The sequence below is a fragment of the Pteropus medius genome, unplaced genomic scaffold (genome assembly GCF_902729225.1).
Source record: "Pteropus medius unplaced genomic scaffold, Ma_sr-lr_union100, whole genome shotgun sequence".
Taxonomy (NCBI): Eukaryota; Metazoa; Chordata; class Mammalia; order Chiroptera; family Pteropodidae; genus Pteropus; species Pteropus medius.
The window spans coordinates 57,765,736-57,777,665 of NW_024344378.1; the positions used below are offsets into that span (position 1 = coordinate 57,765,736).

The 11,930-nt window shown below is 53.8% G+C and overlaps 1 protein-coding gene across 3 annotated transcripts in view; it reads left to right on the forward strand.

Moving 5' to 3' along the window:
- Positions 1 to 10,792, forward strand: part of GPRIN2 (G protein regulated inducer of neurite outgrowth 2) — a 16,743-nt gene extending 5,951 nt beyond the window's left edge. The window contains exons 1-2 of one of the 3 annotated variants that reach the window (XM_039872320.1): positions 501 to 655; positions 6,183 to 10,792. In XM_039872320.1, coding sequence (XP_039728254.1) covers positions 6,189 to 7,565 — 1,377 coding nt within the window. In that variant the 5' untranslated portion in view covers positions 501 to 655; positions 6,183 to 6,188 and the 3' untranslated portion in view covers positions 7,566 to 10,792. Of the gene's footprint in view, positions 1 to 500; positions 656 to 1,622; positions 1,766 to 6,182 lie in introns of those variants that run through there. The other 2 variants (XM_039872318.1, XM_039872319.1) reach the window with 2 other exon arrangements.
- The last annotated feature ends 1,138 nt before the right edge of the window (positions 10,793 to 11,930 follow it).

An 11,930-nucleotide genomic window follows, 5' to 3' on the forward strand; every position in this document is an offset into this window, starting at 1 on the left:
GGTTGGGGTCGTGGGGGCCGGACGCAGGGCTCTGCGTACAAGGTAGGGAGTGTGGAGGGGTTGTGGAGGTGGAGCTCAAAGGACCAGGGTCGGTGTTGGGGGCCCGGAGCGTGGGACTTGAAGAATAGGAGTTCGTAGGGGCAGGGCTAGGAGGGTCCTGGCCTCTATCCGAGAGGGCGGACCCTAGAGCTCAGGGGTTTGGAGGGCAGGGTAAGAAGCTCTAGAGTAACGAAGAGCGGAGCCAGGATGACGAAGGACAAGGGGTGAGTTGCGAGGAAGAGAATCGCCGGAGCGACTGCAGACCTCAGTGCCGGGCGTGTTGAGAGGGCAGGAACTGAGGGGCGGGGCTATGGGGAAGTAGACTTGGGGGCGGGACTGGGGGCGGGGCCGGACGCCGACGCAGGCGGTGGAGCGCGGGGGCGGGCCCAGGTGAGCTGAGCCACCGCCCCCTCCGCCCCTCCTACTCTGTTACTCTCCCTCCCAGTCACCCCTCCGCGCATCCCAGCGCCGGCTCTGCCCGCGGGGCGGTCGGCGTCTGGCGGCGACTTCGGGCCAGGCTGGGTTTGTCTCCATCTTGGGCCGCTGCGCCAGGCACCTGTGGCGGCCGCAGGAGAAGCGCTTCCGCTGGCTTGCGCAGCCTGGGGAGGGCGAGAGGGTGAGAGGCCGGCTCCGAGAGTGCCCGTGGGGGGTGGTGGTATGGGCGGTGCCTCCCGTTCTTGCCTCCCAGAACCTCATGCTTCACCTTCCCTGCGTATCTCGGCCCTCGCCCAGTTCTCAGCGCCCCCAATGTCCGCATCCCACCATCTAGCTCTCCTCATTGCTTATCCCATCCCTTTCTGTGTCTCCTCTGCCCATCCTCCCATTTACTCTGCCCAGGACCCTGTCTCTTTCTGCCTCCACCCCTGCTCCTATTGCTTCTTCCTGCTCCCATTCCCTCTTCCTTTTCCCTCCCACCACCCCACCGCACTCTCTGCCACTGCCCCCAGCCCCAAACCTCCTTTTCTTTTATTCCTCCTGCCCTTCAATTACTGTCTTTGCTGCTGGGAAGGTTTTGTAGCCTAGTTTTGGGGATCGTGTTGAAGACCTCCCTGAGTCCCGGTGGGCTTTGAGCGAGAGGGGTGGAGAAGGGAGCCCTGCCTTGGGGAGGTTGTTGGTCTGGTGTGTTCAGGCCTTTGGCCCCGCAGCGAGAGACGGCCTGTACAACTGGTGTGCAGAATGCAGCTGTGTAGACTCTGTTTCCTGTAGGGTCGCACAGTAAAAGGGCCTGTGCGTCCATCTCTGGTTTGTCTACGGTAGGGGGTGGGCCCATGGCGGTGCATGGGTGCCCCTGAGCATGCAGGTAGGGACATACGAGCCACCAGGCTGCTTCTGGTTTGGGGCAGCTGGGCCCGGAGGTTTACCTTCTTCACCCCAGGTGCCTCCTGGGAAGTGTGGGCAAATTCTCCTCAGGGGAGGAAGCCCGGGGCTGGTGGGAGCTTAGGCTTCTCTCTTTTGACCAGAGATCCTTGGGGCCACTAACTCGCAGTTACCCTAGAACCCTTCCCTGGCACTGCTTGTTTCCTGGACTTCTAGTTCTTAAAGGCCCTTCTCTGTGATGGGCAGTTTTTGTCCCCTCTAAACACTCCCTCTCAGGAATGTTCCCTGCTGCATTGCCCAGCTTTGGCCATGAGCCTTCCTGTCAGGCCCCCATTCGCTGCTGCTGGGATGGATCAGACTACCTGCTGAAGATTGCCATACCCTCACTCTACAATGGGTGATTTGTGAGGTGTGTTACTTTTTCTGGTCCTGGGGGTTAAGGTCCAGATTTTAACATTTGAGCAGTTTCCCCTCCAGACCATGTGGGTTTGACTTTCCTATTTTGGTTTTGCTGGAAGCAGAAGCCATCATCCAGCCGCCTCCATCCCTTAAAAGGGGGCTTACTGGATGCCACAAATGTGATCTGAGATGGGGCCTGCTTGCGGTGGCTTTGGTTGTCTCCCTCGGCACCCACCAAAAGGCCTGTGCTCCTGTACTGGGGCGACATAGCAAGAATTGGAATCTCTGACCAAAAGACCTAGCAGTCCCTTTGCTTGGTTCAGTCTGGAAGTGTCTGCAGAACTGGGAGCTTTTATACAGAATGACCTTAGTTGACTGCTGCATGTGAGGCTGGTTGCTCCTCCATTTACTGACAGGCAGAACTGAGGCAACAGGACAGTCTTACATTGGCCACAGGGCATTGGCCATAGGACATTGGTCACTTCCCAACTTTGATTGGCATCAAATAGGGCAGGGAAGAGAACATTAAAGTGCCATTTAAAGAGCACTAGGGGTCTTGGATACCTCTATGTGCCTGCCCTTTATCTTGTGCTAAAAATATCTTCCCAGGGGCTCTTTAGGGTGAAACCAGAGCCTTTTCCATGGTTTTTAAGGCAGATGGGCTTGCCATTCTGGCCATTTAGAATGTAGACTTCAAACTTGTGTGTGTGTCCATGCACGTGTGCCTGCATGTGTGTGCATATCCTCTCAAATTAAGGTTTGAAATAGACTGGGAAACTTAGTGTCATGATGAAGACATTGAGGACACTTGGGGTGGCTAGGTCCTAGGCTGGGATGAAGGTAGGAAGGATTGAGAAGTGAAACTAGACACCTATGGGGTATCTCAATAGCTTCCTAAAAGGTCCTTTCTGCCCCTCCTCCTATACCAGTTCCTATGATACCTTGAGCAGAAGTCACTCCTGTTGGAAGGGGGAAGAAAAGATTATTATTAATAATCACCATTCCAGACAGTCCACATATGCCATCACATTTAGTCTTCATAACAACCCTGCAGAGGGGATTTACTTCTGTTTTGCATATTGGAGAAACTGAGGCTCGAAGAGATTAGGTGTCCACCTGAAGGCATGTATGTAGGAAGGGAAAGAGTGAGGATTGACAGCAGACCCCTTGTCCTGCCTGCTCACCCATGGCTCCAAGGCACATTTGATCAGCTCCCCTCACTCCTTGCAAGGCCTTTCTTTGAGGTAGGGGGTATGGGAAACCTTTCCTGGGGGATAACCTGGGGGATTTCCCTCGGAGCCCTTCCCTCCTTCAGGCCTGGGAAGGCCAAGCTATAGGAGGAATACCCTGTTGGCATTCAGCTGTGCGTTCTTTAACATTTCTAAGCTGCTCCAGGTCTCAGTTTTGTTACCTGCTACTGTGGATTAGGACGGGGACCAAGGGATACATACCCCCTCCTCCCTGGGGTCTTTGTGGTCATTGCTCTTTCAGGTCATAGCTAGCCCTGGGCACTGGGCAGCCACCTGATGAGACAGACTCAGCGGGACCCTTGTCACCGATGGCTTCTCACTCACTCCTGGTGGGGCCTGAGGACACCCTAGCCCCATTCCACCCGTTTCCTCAGCGGGGCCAGGGCCTTGCTTGGCTCTTTATGGCCTTGCTCCCTAGGAGGGTCTGGGGTAGGTAGAGCTCAGCCAATGGCTATGTAGGCTGTCCAGATAGGGTCTCCTTGGTGTTCTTAAACTTGTAGCTGGGTGGTTATTTGCCTGCCAGGGGCCATCGGTGACCATAGCCTTGCCAGACAGCAGGTGCACCTCCTGCCCTCCTGATTCCAGGCAGCCTAAGAAACTGCTAAGAAGCAGGTGGGGTGGGGGTACGGTCTTTGTTCCCTCTTATTTACTTGTTCCACTGGCATGTCCTGGGCACCACTGCAAGTGCCAGATAATGTGCTGGATGCCGAGCTCAAGTTGAGTCAGGTCAACAGTTAATTAAAAAGATGACAGTGGAGGGTGAGAGTGTCCAGGATGGAGGTCTGCATAGTGCTTCGGGAGGGAGTAGGGTACAGAGAACCACAGATACTCCCGGGTTTGATTCCTGGCTTAGCTACTCACCAGCTGTGTGCCCTTGAGTGAGTCACTAAAATTCTCCAAGCTTTGACTTTCTCCGCTGTAGAAAGGGAATAATGATGTCTCATGATGTTGCTCTGACAAGTAAAAGAGATTGTGCTGGACAGGATGTGGCACATTCTGGCACATGGTGGGTGATTTGGTACTGGGAGCTATCATCATCATCATCACCACTGTGATTGTTATTGGCTTTGTTGCTCTTCTTTTTTACATGTCCATCATATAGCTCCTTGAGGGCTGGGCCTGGGTCATAGTCTCTCTTGGCTACTCATCCTTTTCCAATCTGGCTTCAGCCACAAAGAGCAGGGAAACTTCTACCCAGGTTAGGGCTGGGTCTAGAACTGTGCAGTTTAGTATGGTAGTCATTAAACACATATGACCAGTTCCTACTGTATTGAACAGTGCAGAGTAGAATCTTGTCATCACCGGAAGTTGTGCTGAACTGGACTCCACAGCAAGCCTTGAGCTCTCAGAGAACCGCAGCTCCAGAAACATCCTCACTGTTGGCGTGAACAGGCACCAGCCATCTCCTGAGTGCTTGGACAGCAAGGAGTTTGTAATTATACAGAAACTGAGTTCCTGCGGGCCCTTCCCACATTCCCTTTCAGGTGGCCTTGCTCACCTGGCCAGGGTGGTTGGTTTTTTGGCAGTTCTTATCAGCTCAGGAGTGGGAGGGCAGGACTGGAACTGCCCAAACTGTACCTGTTGCCTGCTGTCCCTGCCCTGTTTCTCCAGCTCATCCTGCCGGGCAGGGAGTCCCAGGCTGATGTTCCTAATTCAAAGCTTTGGCCAGGGCTAGGCTAGGCTGATCCAGATGTCCTGACCCTATTCCTTCTGGGGCCTTCAAGTGCTCTGAATATTCACCTCTTCCCTTCTGCTCACTCCATTCCTTCCCCTTGGGCACCTTTCTTCTCTTTTCTCTCCAGGCCCAACTTACATGACGGGGCCTCCAGGAAGCCTTTTCTGATCCATCACACAAAGTAAGGTCTCTTGCCTTGGAAATGCCCTCCACCAGACCCTGTTTTTAACACTCAGCACTTTCCTTTGTGATTTGCTCTTATATTTACTTTTTCTGTCTGTCAGGCATACAGCAGACATTCTCTGAGTGCCAGCTATATGTCAGGTCAGTGCTGGGCGCTGGACAGACAGAAGGGAATAGGCCCTAGGCCTGCTTTGACAGCTTCAGGTTAGTAGGAGGTCTATGGTTAGCCAGACTCTTCCATCCAGGCCAGGCAGTGCTCAGCCAGACATGGTGCCAGCCAGCTGAGGAAAGCTTCCCCAGGATGAGACACTGAGGTTCCCCAGTGCTGACTCGAGGCTATAGATGGGCCCGTGGACAAGTCCACAGGGGTCTTTGTGGCTGGAGGAAGGGACAGGAATGGCAGAGAGGAGGGGGAAAGGAGGGTGCAGACACACTTGGCAAGAGGAATTTAAACTTTATGGAGGGTGCATCTGATTGGTGGTATGAGATCCCATTCCCAGGGCACAGCTGGATCTAAATTAGTCAGAGCCTGGCATGCAGTAGATGCTCGGAAGATGGCTGTGGAATGAATGAACAAATGCTGAGTCCTGCATGTAAATGGCTGGTGCGGGGGTCTTCTCCCTGCCCCTGGAGCCTAAGGTGGGAGTCAGGAACTCCCTACATCTTCGCAGCTACCAAGACTGAGTTTCAGAGACATGACAGCTCAGCCATGTTGGGCGAAAGGGAATGGAGGTGGGCCATGAGAGAACCCAGGGCAATTCTCAGTGTGTCTTTTATTCACTGCTTGTTCATCTCATAAACTTTCTCTGGGTCCTCACTCTGTACCAGGGAGGCCCCATTCCAAAGCCAGATGGATAGTCCTGGGAGAAACGAGGCTAGTATTTACCAGTCGAGCTTTACTGGTTATTAAAATACTGCAATACTTCTGTGCTGATTGACTAAGAGCTATTGTCCCAAAGCCCCCGCCCACAAAGCCTTGGCCGACTTGGCCTCTTCCCTGGCTTTCCCTCCATCCCCATAATCTAATGGTAAAGAGTCAACAGCTGATGTGGTGGATGGTCTCCAGGACCCTACTCTTGTGCTGGTTCTAATCACTTGGTACTGGTTATTAGATATTTGTAATATCACTCTTGTGTATGAAGTGTGATGACATTGGTTTGAAGTGTTTGGTGTCCTGTTACTGTTTTGCTTATGGTCAGGTAGGATGGGACTGAAGCTGTCCCCTCAGTGTGCCTAGCCCCTTGAGAACCTACGACAGAGTCCAGTAGAAGTGCTGCCACTGAACTCAACTCCACTCCTTTCATCCCTCTCTCCTGCAGGCAGCGATGAGCACCAGCTACCCTGAGCCGGGCACCCGGGTGCCCCTGAGCCCCCGCCCGCAACCCCTGTCCCGGAGCTCTTCCAGCCTGCTGGGTGAAGGCGGGAGACAGAGGCCAGAGCTCCGCAAGAGTGCCAGCAGCACTGTATGGCAGGCCCAGCTGTGTGAAGCCAGCGTGGATCCCCGTGTCCTAGGGGAAGAGGAGCATTATGCTGAGAGCACGGAGCAGGCAGGGGCCTCTAGCCCTCGGCTACAACCCAGTGCTGTGGGCCACTGGCGGAGCAGCACTGTGGGAAATGTGTCTACCGTGGGTGGTGGTGACCTGTGTCGCCTGCGGGCCCCCAGCGCTGCTGCCGTGCAGAGGAGTCACTCGGACTTGGTTCGTAGCACCCAGACCCGGGGCAACAGTGGTGCTCGGAAGGCCAGCCTCAGCTGCTCAGCCCTTGGCAGCTCACCAGTCCACAGGGCTCGGCTGCAGCTCAGCAATACTTCTAGCCAGGAATGTCAGGCCCCTGAAGGCCTGAAAAGGGACCTGGCTCTGGAGGATGAGACTTCAAACTCAGACTGGACACTTAGAGAGAGTCAAGTGTGGGTGCCACCACTAGACCTGGGAGGCACAACCACCCATAGCAGCAGTCCCAAAGCTGGGCGCAAAGCCACTGGGCAGTCAGCTGCCACCTCCTGCCATGTTCTGTCCCCAGAAGATCTACTCTGTAGCATTAGGGAGATGGGGGCAAGCGGCTACTGCCACGCCCTGCCTGCCACAGGGATCCTGGCCTTTCCCAAGCTGGTGGCATCAGTGAGTGAGTCTGGGCTGCAGGCTCAGCATGGGATGAAGTTCCAGTGTAGGTTGCCTGGGGGACTTCCTGGGCATTCCCACTGCCGTGCCCACCTTTGGGGTCCTACCGAATTAGCTATGGAGACTGGAGCCAGGACCAAGGATGTGTGGACCATGACCTCAGCCAGTGACTTGGCCCCTATGTTGGCATCCCCTCTGTCAGCCCAGGATGCTGGTGTGCAGGTGGCCCCCATGGCAGTGTGCAAGGCTGTGGCTACAAGCCCACCCCTTGAAGCCCCCGTGGCCTTGCATACATTCCCAGAGGTAACTCTGGGGTCCAGCCTGGAGGAAGTTCCATCCCCTGTGCAGGATGTACGATGGGATGCTGAGGGCATGACATGGGAGGTGTATGGAGCTGCAGTGGACCCTGAGGTGCTTGGCGTGGCCATCCAGAAGCACTTGGAGATGCAGTTTGAGCAGCTGCAGCTAGCGCCTACCAGTGAGGACAGCCTGTCTGCTGAAGGCCGGAGGGGGCCACTTCGAGCCGTCATGCAGTCCCTGCGGCGCCCCAGCTGCTGTGGCTGTTCCAGCGCAGCCCCTGAGTGAGGAGCTACGGCCCTAAGAGCTGTTCTGGGCCCATGGACTCAGCCCCAGTCCAGGGACAGTGGGGCCACTGGCAGGCATGGGCATGTCTCTGCTGTCAGCTGCCAGCAGACCACAAGACTATAACTTGGGGACTTCCTGCTACTCACAGCTGTGCTGATTTTTAAGGGCTTGATTCCTAAGAGCCACATCCCTGCATGTCTGGACTCTGAACTTTGGGGCAGAGTTTCAGCACTGTGCATAAGGGAGATCCTAATTTTTCTGTAAAAATACTCGCCTTCTGTTCAGTCTCTCTTCAGAGCTCTGCCATGATTTCCCCCTAAAGGACTCTTGGTGGCTTTATTTTAAAGCAGTGCTAAGATTAATATAACAGGGCTTGGCTTGGCTGAGTCTTTAGAGAAGGGAAGTGACACTATCAGAGACCTCCTTGTGTGCCACACACTGTGCTCCTTACTTTACCATGAGTCTTCACCTCTTCACCCTGTTTTACAGATGAAACGAGACATTTGTTAAGGCTATGGCTGACATGTCCAGGTTGGACAGCTTGAAGTGATGGGCTAAGATTCAAAGTAGGGATAGCTGAAGCCTGGAGTGTTTTCCTGCAGCACGTGGTCAGTCAGTGCAAGGCAGTAGTGACCAAGAAGAATTTATTGAGTCCATATTCTGTGCCAGGTTCTGTGGATTCTTTGGGGAACAAGACAGAGGCTATCCATTCCCTCAGAGCTCACAAGTGTAGAAGGGGGTTACACCTCAGTATCAGGGAGCTGAGCGTTACAAAATAGCCGCAGGGTACTTCTAAGAGTCAGCTCCCTTGTAGGCCATTGTGTCAGGGGCTGGCCTCAGGAAGGGGTGGCCGTCTGTCCCCAAATATGTCATAGTGCCTGAAATTATACCATTATCACCTCGTTCCTGTGGTTTAAGGATTTATTTTCAGCTGGTGCAGTTCTTCAAAAAACGGAGGGCAGGAATGGATGGAAAAAGGGAAAGAGCCTAGGGTGCGATCTCACCTGGAGCTGTGAGGCCGTGGGGGTCAGAAGGGCCTGTGGGCCTATTTGCCTAGTCCTGCCCACATGGTCCGACATGAGCCACAGATTGTGGGGGCCAGGGGATCATGGGAATGAGGAAGCCCAGAATTCTGGGCACTGTCCAGCCCGGGGCCTGGGCTTGTCTGTCCCTCTGTATGTGGTACAGCCTGACTTCATTGTCCAAGGGTATCTCAAGGCCTGTGGAGGATGGGAGTGGGCTTGTGTCCTCGTCTTGGGGCTTAGCATTGAAATCCAAGCTTCTGGGACAGAATCTGCCAGCCTACCCTTATGAGGGAGCCAGGTTAGTGTCCTGCCCAGGGTCACCTGGCATGGGAGGGTGGCATAAGGGCTCACATGCAGCCCTACTCATATGGCCCTGTTCCGGGGCCCACTTCTACACCTGTGAACCTAAGACCTGACAGTTGGCTTACTTTTTTCCACCTCCAGGGAACTGGTACTCATTGATGTGGAAATGACGCAGGCAACAATGGGTTAATTTGTAAATCAGGAGAGACATGTTAACAGGGAAAGGAGCAAGGTGAGAAAGTCATGCTTCAGGTCAGAATGCCTCCCAAGGCCTCTCAGTGGGCTTCTAACTCAGACCATGTTTTTCCCACTCCTACCTGGGCCTGGCAAAATGCCATCCCTGCTTAAAAATGACAGCAAATCAGAACCACTTCTGCCAGTGGGGCAGGGGCAGAGGGGATGGGCGTGATGGGCTCAAGGGGACTTGATGTTGCCCCCTTTCAAAATGTGATCAAACAGGTTTTCACACAGTCGTGTCATTGAGGCTCTGGGCACTGTCTAGCCTGGGACCTGGCCTTGTCTGTCCCTCTGTATGTGGTACAGGGCAGGCATGTCATGCTCTGGGAAGTGACATGTGGGTACTGGGCTGTCATCATGCCTGGCCCTGCACACGGGCTCCAGGAGCCCCAGCCGAGTGGGGCCAGACTGGAGAGAGCTAATAGCTGTGGGGACATGAGGGGAGAGGAGATGAACTGGAGTGAGGAGGGCACCTTCTCATAAGGTATCAGCTGAGCAGGGTCTTGAAGACACAGCAGAGCTAGACAGGTGGGCAGAGGGAGAGGGGTGTACTAGGCAGAGAGAGAATAGCCTGGTCAGAGGCTTGGAGGTACCTGTCTGCTTGGGCGGTGTTGAGTCACTGCAATGTAGGCTGTGGTATATTCGCTGGGTTGGGAGGCTGGCAAGGGGGTCCCCATTGTTAGGATCCTGGTATGGATGAGGAAAGGGACTTAAGGGAGCTGTGGAAGGTGGTAGGGCCCGGTTTCATCTTAGAAATAACCTTTTGGCTGTCATTGGAGAGATTAATGTGGAAGGCAGGAGCCCAGGGGAATGGAATGTGGGAGCTAAGGAAGGGCCTGTTAAGGGTAGACACACCCACACACACACACACACACACACACACACACACACACACAGTGTGCAGTGAATTCTGGAAGGAGGAGGAGTTTCAGGAGGCTGAGATTTCTAGTTTGAGCAACGAGGTGAGGCCACCACCTGGGATACAGGGAGGCAGATGGGAGGTTTAGGAGGGGCAGGTGAAGGGCCGCGTGCCATGGGGTTTATTTGGGGCTAGTGAAACCTTTCGTGAGGAGACTTTCTCCTGTGTCATATGCAGATTCTCATGAGTTCACTCTCTCTGGCTGATGTGTGCCAATCTGTGCCACCTCTAGGCTGTAACTGACGTGCCAGGATGGCGAGCTGGGCTGGGCCCTGAATGGGAATGAGATGACTGAAGCCACCCACCTGCCTCATTTTGACTGAGATAAATGTTTTCAGGGTGGTGCTGAAACCCAGCCTGGCCTTGGAGCTGTGCCCCCAGAACACCCTCCTGGTTAAGCTCACTGTCCTGAGACAATAGGAATTGTGCCCTTCGCCTCACTAGCCAGGCTACACAATTTAGGCCTGGTCGTCTACCTGCAGCTTAATTTCTGAATTTGCCCTGGAGACAGAAACTTCCCATGCCTCCCACTTTGCTTGGCCCCTCCTGGGCCAGGCCTGACCAGCAATTGTTTGGGGTCTCAGGACTTGGCTACTAGCTTAGTTTACAGGTCTCCTTCTCTGAGACTCCAGATTTCTGACCGGACTTTCAAGGTTCCCTTTAGGTCCTGCTCTGGGAGGTGGTAGATTTCATTACTTGTGTATTTGATATGTTTTGAATTTGAAATAAAGTATTGGAAGTCAGAGTTTTGCCAGGAAAGGGTTGTTGGTCCTGGCTGGTTTTGTTTGTTTTATTTTTCTGGTAGATTCTATCCTTTGCAGTATTCATCCCAGATTACTAGAGCTCTTTGCCCAGGCAGGAATCCTTCTCCCTTCTGTCCATGGCTCTCCTGCCTGGCAGCCTTTAGGGCCCCCAACAGCTAAAGTATAGCTCCCTGGAGCTTGTCACCTCCTGCCCAGCCAGGACACAGGGCATGCATCTCTTGTCCAATCCCCAGGCTGCTATCACACTCATAGGGAATCGCTAGTCCACCCGGGAGAAAGGATTCCTACCAGAGTGTAGGATACTGATGGCCTGAAGACATAGTGTAGGGGAGGATGGAAAAGCAGAAAATGGTCCTGCCTCAGTCCCCTGGAAGTGCTAAATTATTATTTCACAGGGGGTTAACAGACATGCCTTCCCAAGGCAGATTTTGACACTTAAGATATGGGGGTGGGGCACACTGTAGCTTAGTGGTCTAAAACTTGAGTGTGAATCCTGGATCTCACCTATAGCCATGAGATCTTGGGCAAGTTACTAATTTCGCTGATCCTCAACTTCCTCATCTGTAAAATGGGTATGATAATGGTGCCTCCTCCTTAGACTTGCTGTGAAGATTAAAAGGAATAACCCATGTAAAGTGCCTGGCACTGAATTAGCCCTCAGTGCATGTGCTGAAGTATTGGTGGGGGGCACTTCTATAGCCATTTCTATAGTTGGGGGCCTGGAAGGCTGCCAGGCAGGAGAGCCATTGCAGAAAGGAGAAGGATTCCTGCCTGGGCAGGGATAGCTCTTGCCTACGATCTGTTTCCTTGACCATTCCTAATTCAGAGACTTTTTCCACGTCCTTCACCCTCTGCTTTGCACCTTGCTTGGGACATGTGTGCTCTGGTGGAGGCCCTTGGAAACTGTAGTTCCCAGAGCCATGTTGAGAACCATTCCATTCTTCACCACTGGTCTGGGGCTGGGCTCCCGGGAAGCTTGTGCTAGGATGAGGCTTCTGGATTGATTGAGGAAGGAGAAATGAGGAACACAAAGTAGGGAAGAGACAGAAGCCAAACCAAGAGTGTGATTTCATGTAGAGTCCTGGCTTTACCCAGGTCCCATAGGGGACCCCTGGGG